The sequence below is a fragment of the Acipenser ruthenus genome, chromosome 41 (assembly GCF_902713425.1).
Source record: "Acipenser ruthenus chromosome 41, fAciRut3.2 maternal haplotype, whole genome shotgun sequence".
Taxonomy (NCBI): Eukaryota; Metazoa; Chordata; class Actinopteri; order Acipenseriformes; family Acipenseridae; genus Acipenser; species Acipenser ruthenus.
Genome location: NC_081229.1, coordinates 2,835,294 through 2,860,398, shown reverse-complemented (window position 1 = coordinate 2,860,398; position 25,105 = coordinate 2,835,294). Strand labels below are relative to the sequence as shown.

Here is a 25,105-nt window from a genome sequence, read left to right as displayed (position 1 = left end):
GAGGATGTGGATCCCAAAACAGTATAGAGAGGGTTACGTAGAGTAGTAGGTTCCTGGAGTGGGACGTTCCTTTTAGTGGGAATAGCGCTCGTTATTTTGTGTGGCAAACTTTTATTTTTGGCTTTGTTTTGTTTTGATTTCTTTATTAAATATGTCACTAGGGTTACTATTGTTAGAACATAAGAACATAAGAAAGTTTACAAACGAGAGGAGGCCATTCAGCCCATCTTGCTCGTTTGGTTGTTAGTAGCTTATTGATCCCAGAATCTCATCAAGCAGCTTCTTGAAGGATCCCAGGGTGTCAGCTTCAACAACATTACTGGGGAGTTGGTTCCAGACCCTCACAATTCTCTGTGTAAAAAAGTGCCTCCTATTTTCTGTTCTGAATTCCCTTTTATCTAATCTCCATTTGTGACCCCTGGTCCTTGTTTCTTTTTTCAGGTCAAAAAAGTCCCCTGGGTCAACATTGTCTATACCTTTTAGGATTTTGAATGTTTGAATCAGATCACCGCGTAGTCTTATTTGTTCAAGACTGAATAGATTCAATTCTTTTAGCCTGTCTGCATACAACATGCCTTGGTACCCTAGTGTCAGTACTGTGTTGAAATTAAATCTGCGTGCCTGAGCGGCGTATCAACACAAATGCTCTGCGTCTGTGTCAGTATTTTTCAGTGACTACCCACACATCCCCTGTTACTGGGTTACATTAAATTTGACTTTATTGGAAACTGAGGGGAACAAATTCGCCACATTAATATGCACCAATTGTTCTGGATCAATTCATATCTGCTTGACATTTGGTGACTTTACTTAAAATTGGTGGCTTACTATCCTTTACAAAAACTTTCAATATAAAAATGACCAGTGATGTGTGTTTGGGCAAAATGCCAAAAATAAGTAATATTACCAGCAATACAGTATCTTATTGCAAGTGGGATACTGCATTTTGAGTGTAGCATGGATATTCTTTACAGTAATGCATACTGCAAAGAAAAACATGAGCTTATCATATTATTTATTGTATAGCAGTTTACATTTTCTATTGACTATAAGTATTGTTTGAGTGAAGTGAGATAAGCCATGCAATCTTGTTTCAAGGGGTTACTTTTCGCATCCACTAAAAATGTAACACCAGCAGTGGGGGGTCCAAGACAAAAATATTTTCCATAAATCAATGACCAGCTCTTGGGAAGAAAAACAGCTTACAAACAGAAACTGTCAAGCACCTGTTTAAGGGGAAACATTACATTGAATTCTAAGTAGAAAGCGTTAAAAGAGATTACACATTTAGGGTAGCTGCAGTAATATTTAGCGCTTCATTTATGGATAATTGTATTTTGGTAAATTTATGAGAGGAAAGCTGGTCCAGACCATTTGCTACGGAGGGGTGGGGGGGGGGGGGGGGGGGGCACAGTGATTAATCTGACTTATTAAAAATTAATAAAAGAAAAAGGAAACATCTTCATTGGTTAATTTAAAACGACAGAACTTGCAACTTGAATTAAGATCCCATCAACGAATGGAGTGTACATACAATCATATGTAGATCATGACAAATAGTTTTTTTTTGCATCACGTACACAGAGATCTTACATATAAGGTTTTGTTTTGCAGATTGTACTATGACTGTCGCTGGTCTGCGGGGTTTTTAATGTCAATTTGCAGGTGGTCTGGATCCCCCTAACCCCTCCTTCACACACACAACCCCAGTATTAAAGTCTTGCTTTTGCAGAGCTAGGTGTTTTTGCCAACGACCCAGGAGTTTGGCTTGCCAAGCCTGCAGTGCAGTTATTATCCAGCAGCATGCTTTGAGTAAAAAATGAGAGGGCTGGCAGAGTGAGAGGTGCTGGATTGTGAGATCTAATATCATTAGAGGAATGCGTTGAGGGCGCAGTGGCAATGGACAAGCCATCCATCACTGCTCATGCAGAGTGCAGGCAGACAGCAGGAGGTAACTGGCTTTCAAGAACGTGAGGCTAAACCCACTACTGCCCATGTGCAAAGCTACTCTGTGACAGGAATACAGCTCCAGCACTGTCAGTATCAAACACCTCTGGTTTGTGCTACTAAGGGGTGGGGCATTTATTGCCAGTTTCAAGACTGCTTACTGAGTGTGCATTATTCAAGTAAATACAGCAGTGTGCACATTTATTAGAACGCCTCAAGATATGTCATTTATATTCTTTATATGCCTACCTGCATGAAAACCTCTGCGTATGAGAATTTTTCGATCTGTAATCAGTGGTATAGAAACAACAACAGGCACTCAACTGCGTTAATGTACACATGTATTTACTAAGTAACTACTATGTAACTACACAGTAATTAGAGACACTTAATGTAAAGTGTTACCATACTAATAATAATGCTATTACAAACGTATTTCCGCACTGCACTGAATTAATTTGCAGGGTTATGCAGCTGGACTAAACAGAGTATGTGAAAACATATCATAGCCATGAACAAGTAGGCCACAAGGAACCACACCAACAGGATGCAGAACTCTTAAGAGGGGGCGTAAAAGAGATAACTGTCTTCTGAATGGATTAACTCTCCACGCTCTTCAGTTTGATGTTTTCTTACAATAGAATTTTTTTTTTTTTTTTTGCAGAAGCGGCAATTACTTATTCAGTGAAGTCAAAACTTGACGCTACAATTACAGCTGCAATACTTAACGCACGTTAACCAGCTTTATACAGTCACTCAGACAGACGACAGCATGTATAAATAGGTCCTGCGTGCAATGCACATATCTGTTTTTGCTATGCTGAGGATAGAAAGAAAGAACTAATATTTGAAGTGGTAATATGTATGTGTCTTGCTGTTGACAGCTTCCACAGTGGGAGTTGGTACAAGTATTTAACCCAGCGTGCGGCTCGGCTTGTGTCCTTGCCAGGGGTTAAAGGACGGCAGTGGCAGTCTCTAAGGCCCTACTCTCTGGCACACAGTGTTTGAAGTGCCGACAGGGTTCTCAATCCGCATTAACTAATACAATCATGATCAACCTGCCAATGTGTGACAGTCCGCAATCTTGGCAGAAGGACCGTGTGTGTGTGCGCCTCAGTAATGAAGAAGTCCTTTCTAAAAGATGGCACGTTGCTTACTTGGCACAGACTTGCACATGCACTGTCCTTGGCAGAAGGATAAAGACTTCTAGTTCTACAAGCAGCTCTCTCTCTCTCTCTCTCTCTCTCTCTCTCTCTCTCTCTCTCTCTCTCTCTCTCTCTCTCTCTCTCTCTCTCTCTCTCTCTCTCATTTGTGCCATTTTCCCTTTTCCCACTATATCCTGAAACCCCCGATTCCCCCCCACTCTCTACTCTTTATCTTCTGCCCTCACTTTCCCTTTTTCTCCCTTCCTTTCTCTCTCTCTCTCTGTCCCATCTCCCTCCCCAGTTCCCCCTCTGTCTCCCTCTTGCTCCTGTCTTCTCAGTTCTTTTATTGGCATGCCCCGGGTAGTCCTGTTTTGCCAAAGCAATCCCAGTAAACTCACGAGTAAACAAAACCTCAACGTATGGCATGTGAGACCCCTACACAGTCGAAATGTCTACTTCCAACTGAAATACAAATAAAAGTCATTTAGTGCAGCAGTGCGTCAAAAATGGTGTCTCTGGGGCTGTCACAGGTAGCTTCGTGATGCAATTACAATTCCGCAGCAGGTTGCGCTCCTTTCTGTTCCTCTGCCAAAAAGGATTGGAAATCTTTGCTCGTATTTATTTTTCATAAAGTCATTGAACGGGCTGGAGAATTGGAACACAAAGAAAACACATTTCACGTTTGTCTTCTCTCTTTGTTTTAGCTCTGTCTCTCTTTCCATTTCTCGGTTCCCCTACATTTGCTTTTGCTGCAGTGCAATAAACCCCTCCTTCTTCAGCATTCCTCTCTCCTCCAGATTTAATCCTTCTCACCCCAACTTATTTCTTACCCCTTTCTCTCAAACCCTCCTAACCCCTTTCCCCTCTCTCTTTTACTAATTTTCTCCCTCTTCCTCCTGCTTCATTTCTTCTGCTTTGCTGCAGTGTAAATAAACCCTACCCAGAGCTCCCGCAAATTCTCTCCAATCCCCCTTTACCTCCTTTTCCCCAATCTCATCCCCTTCCTGTGTCTCTCCAATCCATTTTCCCTCACCCCTTCCTGTTCTAATCCCTCCCTTTCCCCTCCCCACTTCCCTTTGTCCTTTCCCCTCTCCTCTATTTCCCCTCCTTCCCTTTCCCTCTTCTCTCTCCTTCTCCGTCCTTCCCTTTCTCCACTCCCCTACTTCCTGTCTCCCTCCTGCACTCCCTTTTCTTTCACCCCTTCCCATCTCTAATTCTTTCCCTTCACCGACTCAATCTACCCTTTTCTCCTTTCTCCACTCCCCTCCTTCCCCTTTCTCCCTGCTTTGCTGCAGTGTAATTAAACTCCTCTCTGCTTTCCTAGGAAGTGGCAGGGATGTTGTTATTGGCTCCTAATCTGCTCCAGACGCACTCAGATTCCACATGGAGAATTATTTATGTCTCTGACTCAGAGCTGCTCAGTGTAATTATCCCTTTGCATCAGCATGAAGAGCCCAACCCAGTGCTTCAAGACATTGGTTTAACCCAGAAGGGAATATGTTAGAAACATGCAGACCCCTGTCATGCTGTGAAAACAAAATTAGAGCTGTCATGAAAAAGTACATTACTATGGCTTACTGTAACATCCACGAAAATACATGAAGTGTGACCATACATAAGGAATGACAGCTAGCTTCATCTATAAATCTCCACATTTGGCTCTCCATAACTTGTACTATGCAATGGTGCAGTCTGTAAACACCTGCAGATCTTGCACTTTTTATGACTTAAAAGTGCAACAGTGACAGGGAGAGCCCTGAGCGGATCGGGAGGTCCGGATTGGCAGGGGACGTGCTCGGGTCTTAAAAAGCATCTGCACCACAGTTCGAGGCTGCTGCATGGCCGTTTCTACACAGATGGGGCTGAGTGAGAACTTGTGTTTGTTTACATCAAGGAGGAGAGCGTCCGGACGTTCTGCAGGAACTACTACATGAAACCCTTCCACGCCAAGACATTTCTCGTAAAGGCACTGCCCAGCCGAGGCCATTTGAAAAGGCTGTATGAAGAGTCTCCGTGAGAATGCCGGGACTCCAGGAGCCCAGAAGTAGGCAGGTTTAGGGGATGCTGATCCCAAACAGTATAGAGAGGGTTACGTAGAGTAGTAGGTTCCTGGAGCGGGACGTTCCTTTTAGTGGGACTAGCGCTCGCCATTTTGTGTGACAAACTTTCATTTTTAGCTTTTTAGTAAATGTGACACTAGGGATACCATTGCTGGTACCCTAGTGTCAACACTAATAAATTGAAATTGATTATTGATAATAAATCTGCGTGGCCTGTGCGGCATGTCAACACCCACCTCTCTGTGTCTGCCTCATGATTACTCAGTGACGACCCACACGCGTAACATGTTACAGCAACATTTTGACATTAATATATCTGAAAAGTTTCATCACTTGAACATGAACACTTGTTTCGACAGCATCCTGGTTCAATCACTTGCTTTGAACTCTTATGGCCTTAGTCCGATATTAAAATTATTACTTCCTATCTGTATGAAAATTAGTCACATTGGACTGCGGTGTTTTTTTTGTAACCACATCCTGGTTCAGACCTAGTTTATGGCTACAATCGATAATACCCTATATAACTCCAGACAATGCAATCCGCAAATGTAATTGTGTCCACAAAGTGGACAAACAAATAGAATAACTAGGAATCCAATAAATTAATCCGAGAAATAAAAAGCTACTTAACAACAGAGCTAATACAATCTAAAGCACTGCTGTAATTACTGTGTTACTGGAGCATCTATGTGGGCAAGATGACTAAACATCTCAGGGGTATATTTCCACCTCTAATTTAGGAGAGAATTACATAAACAAATGGTATTTAAATGGGACAACGGTATCTCTTCAATATCCAGAAAATCACTAACAAAAATGTAATAAAGAACATATCAACATCTTATACTCTATCCATTCAGAACAGGAGGCTGGGTCATCGGGGTTTCGATACTTACAGACATCGGGGTCGGTAAGTTGTAGTAGCCCAGACCTACCTGAGGATGGCGCTCTCTCCCTGGCACACTGTGATATTTTCTGCAGGAGGAGGGGTGAAGTCTGCACTCTGCACACAAATTCCTAAAAGAGAGACACACGAAAGCAGGTAAGAATGGATCCATTTACAGAGTGAAGACAGGGTCATTTCCGTTTCTTCAGGCCATGTTATAAAGCAAATAAATTGTTTCCTATATAGGCCTCAGTTCTACAGGGGAAAGTGCATGTTCTGACCTCAGTGACGCAAAATTTTCCATCAAAGTTTGCGGCACATTTGATGATGCTGCGTTGTAACATTTTCTGTATGTTTTTATAATACTTTATTCCTGCAAACTGTTATTATTATAAATAGCTGTCTAATACTATTTCTATCATCCATTATACCACACTTAAAGATGAGTGAGTGTTTGCCAAGTGTTTGTGTTAGTAAAAAACAAGGGGTAGAAACTGACAAATTCCTCATTTATACATCAGTCTCAATACTTTTTGGAGAGGAGTGTGCAGTATTTTTAGTCCTTTGCTGGACTATGAGAAAATCCAAAATGTTGAATACCACTATTATTTGAAAAAATATTAAGCTGAGGGAAAGCAAAGCCACTTGGAACTCAGTTTCAGGAGACGAGGTTTCAGGCCACTGCATGGCACACCAGGAGAGGCTTGGGGTTTGATACAACAAAGCTGCCTCACACTAGATCTCCCGGTCTCCTGGAACCAGGTTTCAAGCCACTGTTCCAAAAAAAAGTGACTCTGTGTTTCCTCAGCTTTAATTTCTTTCTTGCTGTTTCTCCTATTTAAGTGTGTGTTATTAAAAATGGTCATTTGAATCTCTATTTTATATCTTTATTGAAGTGACTGCTTTGGCGTAACTTGACCCTCTTTTTCTTATTTTTTTCTTTTTTTATAAAATATTACTGAATCCACACACCGATCAGTATTCCTCTGCTCGGCCTGGCTTTTCCATGTTGTTCATATTTACGGTAAAATGAAAATACAATCTGAACAGTCCGCAGTAGATTTATATAACGATTTTCCAGTTTCTCGAGTTCCACTCACCGTTGAATGCAATTAATAATGAGGACTACAGAAAACCCCTGAACCAACCCGCCAGAGCATGAAATTAAATCACTCTGCAGCCAAAAACAAGCTGTAGCATTTTATTTTTTTCCCCCTGTGTAAGAGAATTAATTCAATTTCACTCAGAAAGAGTCAGGGCTGGTCAGTACTTCTTTCGACTCATGTCAGAAAGACTCTTATGCCATTCAGACCCATTGGCCACAAAATATCTTGCTACCCTGAATAGATAACCCTCTCACATCCTAGGTTGTACCAATCTTGGCAGTAAACCAATGTTAGGGTGAAAAAAATGTAGCCAATGCCCCCATATAAATGTTTACCACTGTACATCTGCATGGTACTGTCATTTTGCAGTCTTCCAATGCTTTCCCCACAGTACTGGCTTGTATAACCATAGCTTTTTAAACATGGGCCTTCCCATAGTGTCATTATGCTGTATTATTCCTATGGTACACTTTTATAAGGACCCCATCCAGCAGCTCTGTATCCATAAATTGATTATACTTGAAGTACCGCTGCACTTGTGGAATGGATTATGTATTTTTTTTTTTTTTTGTTGAAACAGGTTGATGACCTAGTCAGGTATACCAAGATATTTAGTGAACAAGCAAGGGTCTGAGTGGAGCAAAATAGGCAATATTATCACCCATTCCATGTTGTTCTGCATAGGGCAGCAGTGTGGAGTAGTGGTTAGGGCTCTGGACTCTTGACTGGAGGGTTGTGGGTTCAATCCCCACTAGGGGACACAGCTGTTGTACCCTTGAGCAAGGTACTTTACCTAGATTGCTCCAGTAAAAACCCAACTGTATAAATGGGTAATTGTATGTAAAATAATGTATTGTCTGTATAATGTGAAATAATGTATAATGTGATATCTTGTAACAATTGTAAGTCGCTCTGGATAAGGGCATCTGCTAAGTAATTAATTAATAAAGTAATTAATTCATTTAGTATGTCCCAATACTATTTGGAGGGCTATGTGTATTCAGTATAATTATACCTCCTGAGGATTGTTGGTAGGTTTGTGCAGTTTACCTCCAGGCTTCTTAAAGAATAAGATCAACATGTCTAAAGGTAACAACGAGGTACAGATTAAGTGTGTGGAATACAAAATAGAATAAGGTTCTCCTTCATGTTTTTACTTGCATTTATAGATTTGTGCTAGACGGGAGCACTTGTAGGATGAGAAAGGAATATTAGGCTTTAAATTGATTTTTTTTTTTTTTTTTTTTTTTCAAATTAATTGTTTGCAGAGAAGCTGTAGGTAAAAGCTTTAATGACATTACATACTGCTGCAAAGATAGCGCATCCAAACAGAAGGACATTTTTATTATAGTTTGGAACAATTCAATTACTGTAACATTTCAGTTTCTGTACTGGAGACAAATGCTTTCTGTATTCACTAGCTTTTTCATTACCGGCCTTGTCAGGACTTAATTTTGACTGTGTTCCAATTTGACTATTTCCAACAAACTAAACATCTAATCAAATACTGATTACTTACAAAAATAATTGTCCTGTTTGCCTATGGTTAAAAAGTAGGACTTTTTTTTTCTTCAATTCATTGACGCTGTAGCAACTCTGAAGCCGTTATAATAACAGTATATAATAACAATCATCAAGTGTATTTATTGTACGTTTCTGAGTATTCGGTGGCTGCCTCTCATCACGTTGAGAGTTTCTCACGCACTATCAGCATGATTAAAGGTGGCCACTGAACACTCACAAACATACAATAAACAACACATGTTAAATGTGCAAAAAGCCAGGTTAGGAAAATGAGATCAGCTATTATCATTTAAACATATATATATATACACACACACAACAGCAAAACTGGGACAATCCCACTTTTCCCGGGACGTCTGGTAACCCTGTGTTTGCCCCCTTTTCAAACATATGCAAATATATGCAAATTATATATATATATCTATACAGAATAATATATACAAAACATTAGATCATACATATATAATTACATCTTTTAATGTTTTAAATTAGCTGAGAGACGTACATATGCTAGCTGCAGTATTTAAGCTTTATTCAAAGTAATACAAACATTTATATTAGAAATATGTTTCCAAAGAACATTGTGCGGTTATAATATTAGCTGTTATATAACATTTTAGCTTTGCCATATTTATGTGACTGGAATGGGGGAAGCTAGCTGGTCTTAATTGGTTATCAATTATTCAGTTGCTCACTTTAAGGTACAATAGACATATATGTCCCACAGTTAAAAATGATGCTAACATTCTTATTTTTGCAATGAAACAGGGTTTCCTGACAGGTTGGATCTGGTCATCCAAATGGTCAGTTTCCTCCTCGTGATGCTTGAGTCGCTCTCAAATGTAATTTTAAGAAGAAACCGTTTGAACAGCAAGCGCTCAATGCCTTGTGTACCTCAGTGGGGTTCATTAACTGTGGCCCGCCTGCAGTGGCAGGTATATATAAAAATAGCAGGAATAGTTTATAATGGAAGCTGGATCAGCACGGAGACAAGTGCTAACAAAGCACTGTTCAAAGTGCTGAGTGTTAATCTAAAACCAAAGCTCGGCAATTGCTAGTCTGTGTCAGACGAAGTTGTCATGCTTTAAAAACACTGTAATCTATTAATTTTGTATTGGCAAATCAAAAAAGAGTACACTGCTGTTTTGCTTCTGTGATTACCTTCTGCCCTATTGCAATCTCTCAATAACTAAAGATAAAGAATATCTTTCAGTTTTATTGCAATTGCATAAGGATTTCTCACTGTGTCCTCTATTTCTGTTCTTTGACCATGATGCCACTATACCACAGGCCCCCACAAATCCTATTCTCAGAGGACTCTGCATAATCACCAAAGAGAACCATGCTGAATGAAATATTTATAAAAAGACTTTTTTCTATTGCTTCACCACTACAGATCAGGGGATTATTAGATTATAAAAGCTGCAGGCAAAGCATTAATAATGTAGATGCTGATATATATATTTTTTTCAGATTTTATTCAAGACTTAAGTCATTTACTATATACATGTGACCCAGCATTTTAACTGCCTTCTGAGCTACTCAAACCCACCAATTTTCCACGCTACAGGATTAACAATCCACTACTTTCAGTTCTAGGTGTAGATTAAATATATTTATTCCACATAAAACCACTTGTGAAAAATATATCAGATTTTTATTTATGTGATGTATTGAACACAAGTACTTAAAATAGACAAATGTTTCAGCCAATGCACTTCTGTTTTGTAACTACAGTGGCTGTAAAGTTCCGTATCAGTGGACTAATCACCACTGAGCTCACTACAACCACACAGATAGCATGAACCGTAAACCTATCCAAAGTGTTAGCATCACCTGATCACACTGGGTCAGCCTACTAGCCTTGGTTAGTGTTTACTAATGTTGTAGCGGGTGACTATTCTCTCAGTAACCAGCCTCTGCTGTTTGATTATTCCATATGTGTTTGTGATGCTGCTGTAGAAAATCTGGTACATACGCCTTCCAGCAAGTTATGTTGGTTGTTGTGAAATCGCTGCGCTATTCCAATGTCCTCAGTATTTCATGATTTTATATGTGTTATGGAGGCCGCCAAACATAAAATCACATCATTTGCATATACAGTCATTATTATCACTAAGTACAGGACAAGTGCCTAACTGACACATTAGGAAGCGAGGCACTGTAAAAAGATACAGCAACCTGCAAAACCTTTTTTATTTTTAAGTACCACAACGACACTTTCGTTTTCTGTTCTGTAAACAACACGAGTGGTGCTGTAATGGGTGCTAATCAAATTGGTTTCTATATTTGTTCTGAGTGATTAATTCAGGATACCCACGTACTTGCTAATGAAGTATGCAAGCCTTTTAAGTGGGGATAAACCAGCTCAAATTAAATAGCAAGTAGTTGAATGGTTCTGGGTTGGTTCTGTCCTTTTTTAGTCATTGTGGTTAGCATCAGTTTAGCACTTGTCCTGTACTTAGTGATAATAATGACTGTACATGCGAATCAAGTCACATCTGCACCTGTACATAATCAGCAACCACTTTGCCACAATAACACATCTAAAATCATGAAATACTGAGGACATATCAATAGCACAATGATTTCACAGCAACCAACTCTCAATGCAGAACCCATTATAGAACCCAGAACTCTCAAATCAGAACCCATTATAGAACCCAGAACTCTCAAATCAGAACCCATTATAGAACCCAGAACTCTCAAATCAGAACCCATTATAGAACCCAGAACTCTCAAATCAGAACCCATTATACAACCCAGAACTCTCAAATCAGAACCCATTATAGAACCCAGAACTCTCAAATCAGAACCCATTATACAACCTAGAACTCTCAAATCAGAACCCATTATAGAACCTAGAACTCTCAAAGATTGCAAACATCACAAAGAAGACAAGTTAAAAGTGGATCAAATAAAACTTATTTGTGAATCTAACTTAACTGCTAGCTTATGGAGCATTATAACAGATGCTACACAATACAACACTGGTACTGTTTGTCCTGCCTTGCAAAAACTGGTGGTGTCGTATTTATTGTTTCTTGAAAATCAAGACCGCAGATACGATTTTGACTCAAAAAAAGCTTTCTTTTTAAGACAGATACAAATCGTTAGAACAGTTCCTACAGCACCTCAAGACTGATTATCGCAGATAATAACCCATTAAAGCTCCAGATTTATAAACGCTGCCTTAGTGATAAACAGTCCCATGAGGGCATCTCAAAAGCAGGCTCCGGTGAGGGGAGGGGGGGTGAGGGGAGGGGGGGGGGGGAGGATTAAATTGGAGGCATTTTGCGGTGCTTTGCAAAAAGCCAGAATAGCTACAGAATTATATAAAGCCTGGGATTGTGGTAGCATCATTATTTGTAGATTCTAGATGCACAATGTTGCAGGAGAATAAATGCGGAATGTATGATCTGCTTCAGGATTTCATTGTTACACACTTTTCCCATCTGGTGTAGAAACACCTTCTACCCAATGAAACCGAAATAAATGATGCTTTAATCATTGAAACCTTTTATGTACATTAAAAAAATGAAAAATATGTCATTGTTGTACACTTCAGATATACCTCCATTCAAACACACACACACACATATGTAAAAACTAGATCCTACAGATACAACAGTATATATATATATATATATATATATATATATATATATATATATATATATATATATATATATATATATATATATATAAGGCCCTTGTATAATTCATGAGTGGTTAATCTCTGTAGAATGTATTAACGTTGCAAAATGCATTAGTAAGTGTGATGGTGGAGGAACCGAGCCAAGCTCTTTCTGCGGCTAGGCAGTGGCACTGGGGGTTTTAAAAGTTTAGTTGGCATGCAAATGAAGTAGGATCCTGCCAGGATGAGTAGATTGTGTTAAATCAAATGGCTTGAATTTTCCAAGGGTGAATAAGAAGATAGAGAATTCACCACCGTATGACTGCAAAAAGTAATGTCACCAGTGCTGGCTGGATCCATTAAAACAGCATCTTTTAAACAGCACTTTGTCAAATGAATAAGTATTTACTGGAATTTGAAAAAAAGGCACAGGAAGGCTGAAGCAACACATAACTTGTATTTCTCCCCACAAGCTCGATGCAACAGCCTGCCAAGCTTGTTTTCACTGATAAGACTGAAGACTTCCGCAGGGCTAGTGGAAGAAGCTGGGCTTTAGCCTGGTTAGAGTAATTCAGACCTGAGGCTTTTGAAAAAATGTTTGCTAAATTTAGGAATACTGATGTGACTAAACATATATATATATATATATATATATATATATATATATATATATATATATATATATATATATATATATATATATATTCACAGGACTGGGTTTCAAACCAGGCTTCTCTGGTTACAAGTAAAACCCGCATTTTCAGAGGGAATTGGTGTGATCCACGGCAAGCCCAATTGGCAAGCTGTGGATTATGTCAGGGTTTAGGGATGCTGTCTTTGGTAACACTTTGCATTACGTTTCTGTAATTACTGTGTATTCACATAGTATAGAATGCTGTGTATTCACATAGGAGGCTGTGTGGTCCAGTGGTTAAAGAAAAGGGCTTGTAACCAGGAGGTCCCCAGTTCAAATCCCACCTCAGCCACTGACTCATTGTGTGACCCTGAGCAAGTCACTTAACCTCCTTGTGCTCTGTCTTTCGGGTGAGACGTAGTTGTCTGATGCATAGTTCACACACCCTAGTCTCTGTAAGTCACCTTGGATAAAGGTGTCTGCTAAATAAACAAATAATAAAATAATAATAGTAGTTACATGGTAAATGCATGTGTACTTACACATAATTACAATGTTATTATGCATAGTTACAACATACTTAATGTGGAAATCTTTTTTGCAGGATATATGTAGGTACACAATTGTATCAGAAAAGGGTTAGGTTTCGGGTTCAGGATAGGGTTAGGGTTATAGCATGCAATAAATGTGCACATTAAGTACACTGTGATTATGTGTAACTATATTCTGATACAATTGTGTACTTACATATATTGTGCAAAAAGATGTACACATGACGTACATTGTAACTGCATAATGACATTGCAATTATGTGTTAGTACACATGTATTTACTAAGTAACTACTGTGTAAATACACAGTAATTGGAGACACTTCGTGAAGTGTTCCCCTCACTTATTCTCTCTCTCTCGTTCTTGCTTCATTGCAGCTGTGAGGAGAAGTCCTTATGGCTCATTCTGGCAGAGATCCAGTCCTTTAATATATCTCTCCTGCTAATGATCCCTCTGCATCTTATCAGCTCATTGAAACATCCTGGACAGAATACAATGGAAATAAATGGGGTCAACCTCCTGATGATATCACTTTGGTTAGTGTTTAATAAGACTTTGAGAAAATGAAGTTAGAACAGTAATAGAACAATAGTGCATACAGAATACTAAACTCTTTTCACAGCTTGTTTTATATTTAAGTATATTGCGTTGTGCGTGTACAGAACAGGCTAGTAGTTTTGAAAGAATGAATAAATAGTTGTGTAATCAGTGCTGTACCGTGTTTGGACTGGGACTCAATAAAAGAGACAGTAGTTTGATCAACACTTATTTTGCTTTTTAATTAAGCAAGATGATCGTGATTCTAAGGTATTACTGTCAGGTACTGTAGTCTGTAGTCAGGAATAGGTGACTAGGTCAACTACTGGGGTAATGCGTGGGATTAGAAACTGCTAACCATTGTCTAAAATGGTTTCAGGTTTATTTGACTTTTAAATGCTTTGCTTACATTTCAAACCTAATATTTATATCTGAAAGTCAACTATCATATGTTAGGGTGGGTGGATTAAAGTTCTCAAGTTTCTAATGGTTATTTCACTAGGTTAAAATGAACTCCTGATCACATTTCGTCTGTCCCTTTACCATAAAATGCAGTATAATTATAGCTAAAAAACTGTTTAAACTTTAAAACTCACTAATAGCCTTAATTCAAGTGGCTGGGACAGTAAATCTTTGCACACTCCCAGTCAAGCCACAGTATAATACCTCTCCTGCTTTTAAGGATTGCTTTTAAGGGAGAGAGTGTCAATTGGCGCTGAGCCTGTAGAAAGACTCACTGCATTGATTTTGAGTGGGAGGGAATTCTATCAAGCAAAGAGCTGTTTTCTGCTGTCCCTGCTCCCTCACTCTCAATCACCAGCACTACACACCAAAACAAAAACGCACTTACAATTGAATTCATTTTTTGTCCAGCTATCTACTCTGTGAAAAACAATTTTCCAGTTTCAAAATCGATTTTCATACTTCTTATTAGTACTTGTAATGCTGGGACCTGTGTGCAAAACTATAAAGACAGTTTCACTACAGATTACATTGCAGAATGTATTTACAAAGTAAATACACAGCCGTTAGAGACACTTAATGTAAAGTGGTACCTCTTTTTGCATACCACACGGTTTATTTAAAGTGGAAGGCTAAAAGAAAACTGAATAATTGAAACCTGTATAGTGAATAAAAGGGCATGGCAGGTAAGATTTATGAAATGACATTGTTAGCTACAAACCACGAATAAGCAGTTAATGGTTAAGCTGGCTAACCAGCAATAGCAGGCTGCCCTTCATCATCTTTATAACTTACATCTCCTTTCTCGCTGCACTAACAGCCTTTACATTATTTATTGCAGAATAGCTCTGTATATTGGAAGGACTAGATTAGCCCATTAGATGAACACTTTGATTCCAGACCTACTCCACTCTTATTGCACATTAATCAACATGTTCATGAACATCGAAAAGCATGCAGACATATCAGGTCTATACCTCTGTACAGATACTGCAAGAAAGAAAGAAAAGGCTGCAGTAATTGACAATTATTCACAGAGTCCCCATTCAGAATAAACATAATGCCATACCTCTCTCCACTCTTACGCTGGTTTATTCTGACTTCCTTTCTTGACTGGATTCTGCCTTTCTCCTACCTATACAATGTCCACGGTTGACTTTATCCACTTGCTAATATGTACACCTCATTTTCTATCTTTATTAAGTCCAGCATTTTCCCACTCCTGCCCATGTGACCTATCGATTTTTGAACTAATTCATATAGGGGTGGAGACCACACCAAACCTAGTAATATAAGATTGTGAACCAAAACGTATTTAAACATTGAATACAATTGAGAAAGATGAGTGATCAATGATCATAATTGAAGACTGTTTGAAAAGCAATTTCCTGTGGGTGTGAACAATTGTTTTTTCCCTTAGCCATGATTATTGACCAAATGTCTCCCATTGTAAACACGTCATGATGTAATCCATTCGCCTACCACAATGCCAGTACTGTAATGTAATATTAGGGTAACACTATAAAATAGTGACATAACACCTGAATATCTTCTGCACTTGCTCTGAGTTCTGAAGTAATTCATTTTAAATTCAACCCTGTTAATTCATGTGGATTTAATTACCTGTAATTATTCCACGTTTCTTTGTAACAAATTACGTTGATCCCATTTCTAAGGCTTGCATTCATGCCTGAATTAATACTCCTCACAATAATCCCCCTGTAGGGTGAGTGAGAGGGTATGTACGCATGCCTGCCTTATACATGTAATGGTAACATGTCTTGGTCCTTTTATTAATAATAGAAGAACTTTGAAGAGAGTGCTAACCAAAGATTTAAAACCCACTATCTTCTATCTTATTAGCACTGGCAACGTCCTCTTTAATGAAGTGCTAACCAAAGGGCTTACCATCCATTTTCTTACCTCAATGCCCTTGATAATGTGGCCAGTGCTACAGCCTACGTCAGGCTCATGCCTCATAACCCTCACAGTTGTGATATTACAGCGCATCAGCACACCACAACATCCAGGAGTACCATAGTTATAAAACATCATTCATCATTGTTACTTACTAACATACTAATTTGGCACTTGCATGCTTGATAATGATTTTTGCTGATGTGTCCTTCTGCTGTTTTAAAGAAGAATGTTCAGGGTAGTGTTTGCTTGCTTGTTTGTGTGCGTGGTGTGTGTTTGTGTGTGTGTGTGTGTGTGTGTGTGTGTGTGTATTAATATTCAAATAAATACAGTGTCACACATTCCCACGTGTTGCTACAACTGTTTAAATAATGTACCTGTAATCGTTCTTTTCATTGTTAACATCCTGACAACTTTTTATACTTATAACTTTAAAGTCTGTTTCAAAGCTCTTTTCAAAATGGCCTGATAGTGCAAGGATTATTACCCACATTGTCAAACAGGTAACACATCAATAACAATCCATGATGTGGTACGGAAAAGAAAAGCCAGAGCACTTGTTGTTGTTTTTTTTTTTTTTAATCGCTCTCCCTGCAGTGATTTGGAGGACAGATCTCAAACTCCAGTGCACTAGAACGGCCATTTTGAAAAGAGCTTTGAAACAGACTTTAAAGTTGGGGGGCATGTAACACTACATTCTTCAGAACCCCACTTCTTACACTTTAAACTTGTCCTAGGTGGCTTATTGTGTTGAGCGGCCTCAAATATATGATGGTGAATTCATCACAAACATATCTTCAGACTCAGAATTGTGGTTGTGGTTTCTTCATTGATAACCAGACGGGTCTTCGAGTCCTTTATAGAAGTCTTTTGTAGACAATCAGCTATAAGTTTGGTTGCTTTTCATCAGCAGAAAATGGTTTTTCAAGACTGTCTAATTTTCGATCTCAACAGAATTGTTATCTTCAACGAAGTCATCAGCGTTGACCTCCGATGAAGAAAAACACAAGTGATGCCAACAAAACTGAGACAGCAATCAAAGGTGATGACACTGTGGAAGGCACTAGGCAAACGTCTCTCTACTTGACTTCTAGTTTAAAAATACGACCGCCGTTCTCCTTGACTCTGCATTTCAAATGTAATTAGGGAACTCTACACAGTAATATCCATGTAACTGCAGCTGAACACAAGGTCCACTTTGCATCCATATAAATTATTTTAATGAGGAATGACTAGATTTAGCACTGTAGTATTGATATTGCTTTGCCTATTAGATAGAAGACCACTGGTACAACCCCCGCCTTCCTTTAGGGAAAGTGCTTTTGACATGAGCCGACTGCACCAAGAGATTTATGTACATGAACCAAGCTGTTCTTAATAAGTGCGCCAAGCTCTGGGGTACAGCGTGAACAAGGCGCTCCACATCAGCCAGCTGAAACATGACCGCAGCATGCCGAGGCGCCTACTGAGAATTAAAAGAGTTGATGGGTGTAATAACTAATTAACTGATGGAATTACCGCATATTACATTCTGGGGTCTGCAGATGCATCCCATAATGGCAGTAATCCACTGTGAGAGGAGTATTTACTTTTATACGTCCCATGTATTCATTTATTTCATGTTTAAATAACAGATGTACATAAAGGTTATGTACTGAATCTTTGTATGTTTACGTAGCAGCTACTTAGTAAATACATGCGTACTTATACATAATTACAATGTTATTATGCATAGTTACAATGCATAATTTAGAATGTACTACACCTCTGCTGTTTATAGAAAAGAGTACTGAAACTGGTACGTTCCGGAGAGATTACAAATAATATTATGAATTCTTAAATATATATATTCTCAAATATAAAGGTAATTTGAAGATGGTAGGTCACCATGCACATGTTTCTATTTTATAAAATGTACTTTGCTGTACAAATCTGCATAGATTATTCATGACCCTGTCTAGAATAATGAAGGTAGCCTAAGGAGGCTTCTAATAGCATTTTGTCACCACAATCAGCTATCATATATATTCATTATCATCTCATTAATAGACTCTTGCACTACAGATCTCATAGAATTAAAGGAATCAAAGAGTGCAAAGCCTTTTGAAACAACGAATGGAGTTAAACCAGCAAATTAGTACAAATCCACACTTTCGTCAGTATAATCCTTGTGTATTCATCTTTTGTGATACATTACCATTTCAAATAAGGGTTTGAACCCCATTTTACGTTGTTGTATTAACCAGTACATGTATAAAGGCCTCTAGGCAACACTTTCCATGAATAGTCTCTAATTAATGTGCATTTACATAGTATTTACTCAGCAAATACATGTGTACAGAACTTACACAATGCTATTATGCATACTTACAATGTACTTAATGTGTACATTTGTTGCATGATATAATCCCAACCCTAACCCTAATTCTAACTCTAAACCTAACCCTAACCACAACGCTCAACCCAACTCTAACCCTTATCGTTTTCTGATACAATTGTGTACTTACATATATCTTTTTTTTAATCAATGTCGTCCTTCTGGAGTCCTCTGAATGCCTTTTAATTTGTTTCTTTTTTTTAAAACCATTTAAATGCGAAACCGTAACAAATCATGTATACAGGCTTTCATTAATTTTTCTGTACATACTACTACTACTGTATATGATGTAGAATACGTGAATGTAAACATCTAACACTAGTACGTACAATACTCAATATTTCAAATAAACGTGTTATGATTTTGAACGTGTGTTCTTAAGGACGGTATTATTGTCATTGCTTGCGCCCCGGCGCCTCTTTATAAATTAAGCACTGGTCCGAACTCATGACTCGAAGTGACTCAAGCCAGGCTAACGACGACTCAAGCAGTTTAATGACTGGACTGGACTGGACTCGAGCTTGGCATGTCAAAGACTCAACTCGACTTGAGTCCCAATTTTGGTGACTCGTTACAACTCTGGTCAATACTCTCTTTATGTGTAAATACACATGTATTTACTAAGTAACTACTGATGTTTATTACAACTAGAGCAATGCTGCTGCATTATAATGCACTGATGTTTACTGCCAGGACAGCAGTGTACTGAATCAAATGGATATTGCATTGAACAGCACTGTGTGGTGCTCATCAAGCGACAACCAACCAAATTTCAGTACTCTTTTAGTGAATAAAACATTTTCTACACCATTGCTGTAGTGTTTAATCCCCAATTCGCTTTCTGTCTGTGTAGAAACGCATGTACAGAACAAAACCAGTTTGTATTGTGTTTATAAAGCCCTGTGATTCGCACATATCACAGGGGCTGTTTGACTTTTCTTCAAGTTGCTAGTAAACTGTGTTGCAGATTTGTCCGTTTCTTTTCTCTGTTGAAAAGTCAGTCATTAAGAGAAAGCCTTTTTCTCAGCACGGGGTACCTCGGCCAATGCTCAATCATTAATGCAATGCAGATTCAAATTAGAGCTGACAAATGATCAAATGATGGCAGTTGATCCCGTGACTTCATTCAGCCTACAAGAAATACGATACACCGCTGCAAAACTGTCTGTGTTGCTTTCTGTCTGTCTTTTTTCTTTTAAAGGTTAAATAGGATAAAATATAATTTTCTTTCTTTTTTGTTTATTACCTTATAGCTTTACATTTTTCAATTTATACCAATTTTTCTATTCAATTTTAATTATTTTTATTATTCTTTTGAAGTCTAATTACGCTCCCTCACAGCAGCGATTCCCACAGCAGCTCAGGAGAACTGAAGGTCAGTGGGTGTCCTCCGATTCCCAAGCAAATTGCTTCTTTACATTCAGGAGCTTGAGAGATACAGGAGCTAATGGCCCCTGGAGGATAATACTACAGATGTTACTAACCTACTGAGCTCTGGAGACCAAGCCTTGAAAGTGTCCATCTGAATCTTTTGGTCACCTGACCAGTAGGATTCAATGAAGTGTGATGAGGCTACTAAGCCTTGGAGCTCCCTGTGGGTCCCCAACCAAGATCTGGCAAATTCGAACCATGATCACGTGGCTCACCCTGCACTCTAAATGGAACTAGGGAAGTACTCAAAAGTACTCAATAATGATTGTAAATATATTAAGAAAACAGTCATTTAGACACATTTATTATTATTATTATTATTATTATTATTATTATTATTATTATTATTATTATTATTATTATTATTATTATTTGTTTATTTATTAGACACCTTTATCCAAGGCAACTTACAGAGACTAGGGTGTGTGAACTATGCATCAGCTGCAGAGTCACTTACAACAACATCTCACCCGAAAGACAGAGCACAAGGAGGTTGAGTAACTTGCTCAGGATCACACAATGAGTCAGTGGCTGAGCCGGGATTTGAACCGGGGACCTCCTGGTAACAAGCCCACTAGATCACACAGCCTCCTATGCCTCCCATAAACATCACAAACTGATCTTGAGCTAATACAGCAGCAACAACGACGTTCACTGCTATGGGGCTGGGACAATAATAATTTATGATAATAAAGGATCGTGGATTATTTGATAAGCAGTCCAATCAAATACACCTTTACCATAATGTAAAAGCAAAAAGAGGAGGTACTGTAAGAGGTAAGATGTATAGGAATTATTCCATTGGTTTTATATCTATTCAAGCCAACAAGTTTAACAGATACAAAATCCATACTTCCCTAGAATCCCTGGAGATAAAATGTTCATGCTGTGCACACGTTGGTGATTTATTGCCATAGACAGCTTGTGGTTGGTATGTGTGAGTGCAGTACGTGTGTGTGTGTGTGTGTGTGTGTGTGCTGTGCGGCAGGATTGCATGGTGTTGTATTGGCATGTTCTCCCTCCCCCTCCCCATCTCTCTCCTCTGCAGTCTGCTTGCTATGCTGCTCGTCTCCGCTGCTATCTTCTCTCTCCAGCCATGCGTTCTTCACTGCTTATCCCCCGAGTCATCCGACAACACAGATCTGCAAAGCTCCAGCAAGCAAAGGCGATGCTGCAGTTCTGGCATTAATAAATACCCAATATGTACTTTTAATAATCAAACTTACTGGCTTGTGATGCATTAGGATGGGAGATGTATTGCCTATTAACTCCACCCTTTACTAGATACATTAGTATCCCAATAGACAATTGAATGGTGTCCTGAAAAACGTATTAATGTTTTAATAACCAAGACCTTCCAAAAGAAGTAGTGGTACAACATGCAACAAATGCCCAACACAACACCAACCATCAGGGGTGGTCTCTTTACCTTGCTGTAGTGTAGATGTGCAGTGTTATTTGTGTATGTTATTTACCAGAGGTTCTGAAACATTGCACAACTGCAATTGCACAGGAAGTCTTGAGAAAATTGTGGAACTTTTCACTCAACTATGTACTTACACATAATTACAATAATATCATGCCTAGTTACAATGTACTTAATGTGTACATCTTTTTTGCATGATATATGTAAGTACACAATTGTATCAGAAAAGAGTTAGTTAGGGTTAGGGTTAGGGTTAGGTTTAGAGTTGGGGATAGGGTTAGGGTTAGGGTTAGGGATAGGTTTATATCATGCAAAAATATTTACACATTAAGTACATTGTAACTATGCATAATAACACGGTACTTATATGTAAGCCCACATGTATTTACTAAATAACTACTATGTAAATATACCGTAATTAAAGACACTTAATATAAAGTGTTACCCCAAATTTGATGGTAAGAGATGAACGCCTACTAAATCAAGTGCAGGACTGTTAGTCATGCCAGACCACCTTGTACCAGTACAAAGCCCAGTGTCAAGTCAGGCATTGAAGACTGAGATTTAGTAATTGAGAAAAGCTGAACTGACACATGCAGAGCACTCCTTCACAGCCTGTAAACATTATCCAAGTCACATCTCCCACTAGCGCATACAAATTAGACTCTGGGTATCAAATCAAACACTGAGGATGAAACAGGCTGATAGCAACAATCCAGCAAATTATCCATTACTGCTGGTCACTATCCCCACTATCCCGGCAGTCAGATCTTTACCTAGTTCCCTGAAGAGCGTTCATGGATTATTCATGAAAGTAATACATTATCTTGAATATTTATGATGGAAGGAGCACTAAGGCAAGTGCAAAAGAGGAATAATATAATTTTAAAGGTCCATAGTGTTGGACATACTCATGAGAGACCGTGGTTTTCTGTGGTTCGAACAGTATGGCATATTCAAAATTGACTTTTTTTTTAACCCCACGTTTAACAAAATAAAGCCGACCGTTCCTTCTTCCTGGTTTAATGTAAGTGTCAGTTCCCACTGAAAACGAACCTTAATCTAGAGCTATAGAATGGATCTGCATAACCCATTTAACCCTGTAATGCCCAAGCGTTTTTTTTTTAAATTAGAAAAGCAAACTAAACTGTATGCCAGGTAAATGCAGTGTAACAGGCAGTGCGTCAATAAGGCAAACATTTACTGTATTTATTTTTAAGTGATACAATAAGTATATTTACACTATTCTTTCAGAAATGGGAATTTTCACAGTGGGTATATTTCACAGAAATCAACGATAACCATGAAGAAAATACAGCCTTACCTATACACTGTGGCCAATCAAGCTCGTATTAACACCTGGAATTAGATAGATTGATCAAACAGGCACAATCTTAGCTTTGTCTCTTGAAGTGGCTCTAGAGAATGGTTAAAGCTGATTGAAAACCACCTCCGCTCACAAAAAACCTTGTCTCTTGGGGAACACGCGGTAACAGCTACTGATCTCTAGAGAAATTCCTCTGTGCCTCTCACCTTCTTCTATTACTCATCGCCCTCCCTCTCCCTCTCTCCTCCCCCACGGGAACTGAAAAAGGGCTGCATTTCAATTCCAGCTCAATGGGGAAGGAAGTCGAAGCTGCTGTGGTGAGACCGCTATTAGCTTCACGGTCCAGGGGGTGACAGTGACAGAGTCAAGCGTTTGCCTTTTCGACGCTACAGCCTTGAATTCCCCTTCATCCCAAAAGTCAGTTAGAGTTAGAAAGCATTGGAACTGTCCCTAAAAAGCATGTCATCAAGTGGAACCTGAATATTGCTGAACATTTAACCCTTTCGGTGCCAAATACTTTTTATGTGAGGATATGGCCAAAAGGTTTTGAGTTTGTATGTACGGTGAGCTTACATTTCATTACTTCTCCTTTCATTATCTTCTTTTATCTTTAACTACTGTTAAGGCCAAAAGTTTTGCATCACCCTACATAATTAATTGATTTTAGTTCATAAAGTTGAAGGAAACCTGCTGAATAATGTTACGCTAACATATTGAATTACATGCCGCTTTTCACTGAAAACAAGACGAATACCACCATAGGGTATAATACAAAAGATAATACAAAAGACCATATCAAGTTTCAATTGAGTCTTTGCTATATATCTTAGGGGGTTTGTATCCCTGCTGAGGGAGAACACAGGTTTTAGTGGCATGTAAAGAGACTTGAAAACCTCCCTTTTATTGCCTTTAAAGTTAGATTATTTTGCTATATCTATTTTATCGCTAATGACCACTATTTATATACTGTGTGTTATTTGAGTTTCTTGAAAGCCTCAACAAAAGGTACAGTGGATATAAGTTTACAAAAAGCACATTACAAAAACATTGCTTTCCCCTGATCACGATGGGTTCCTGTTTTGATCTTGTTACACTCTAATCTCATGAGAAATCAAAAGTAACCGTTAAACAGTACATAGGTTTGAAACTGAAGTTTTTATAGTGTTGGAGAATTGGGGATTATTCAGGAGTCTGCTTCAGGAAACAGTGTCTGGAGACATAAATAATGTGTAAAAAATAATGTAATTGTATGTAAAAATAATGTGATATCTTGTAACAATTGTAAGTCGCCCTGGATAAGGGCGTCTGCTAAGAAATAAATAATAATAATAATAATAGAAATGTTGACATTATATTATATACTTAAGTAATCAGGATTTGACAGCACTGTTTCTGAAACTGCTGTCAGAAACTGAAATGCAAGCTCACATTCACCCTGGAAGCCACCAGAAATCTGTGTTTAACAAGAAGGCCATTTGACAAGTTTATTTTGTATGCTTGTTTGTCTACATATTCTAGTTCTCAGTCCCCACAGCTCTAACCACTAGGCTACTCCACCTCCAGGTCACACAGTCAGTCAACAGCCATGGACAAACGTTCATATATATATATATATATATAAATGCTAGGTGATGCAAAACTTTTGGCCATAGCTGTAGACCGAGAACTTGGATTAAAATCCAGTATTAGCTCATGGCTTCCAATTCCCAGCTAGGCTACAACAGGCCCAGGTCACAAGTCTATTAAATACGATATTAAAACTAATTTTGATACCCTGACTCCCAATCCCACAGCTCTCAAAAGAAGACCCAGGCTGTCTCTTCTTGCCTGATTCCAAACCCGGTTTCTATGGCGATCTGCCAGGCCCCCGACCGAAGATGAAAAGATGATGTATCGCCTCAGAGGGCCTGCTACCTGCTGACTAAATTTGAGGTTAGAATCTTAAACGAGTAAAGCACTGCTTGTCAGGGGAGTCCGAAAAAATTAAAAGTGAACTCGGGAAAAATGGTGTGGACACAGAGGATTTCGCTGGGCTGATGAGCTGCAGGGGAGCCAAGCAGGATTAGTTGGGAGGGAAGGTTAGGATACCCTCATACTGTAGATGTGTAAAAGTGTGAGATACGGAAATACAATCTG

The 25,105-nt window shown here is 38.7% G+C and overlaps 1 protein-coding gene across 2 annotated transcripts in view; it reads right to left on the bottom strand.

Moving 5' to 3' along the window:
* Positions 1 to 25,105, bottom strand: part of LOC117434028 (igLON family member 5-like) — a 65,138-nt gene that overhangs the window by 10,053 nt on the left and 29,980 nt on the right. For both annotated transcript variants that reach the window (XM_059010787.1, XM_059010788.1), the window contains exon 2: positions 6,091 to 6,172. In XM_059010787.1, the coding sequence (XP_058866770.1) occupies positions 6,091 to 6,172 (82 nt within the window). The remainder of the gene's footprint in view (positions 1 to 6,090; positions 6,173 to 25,105) is intronic.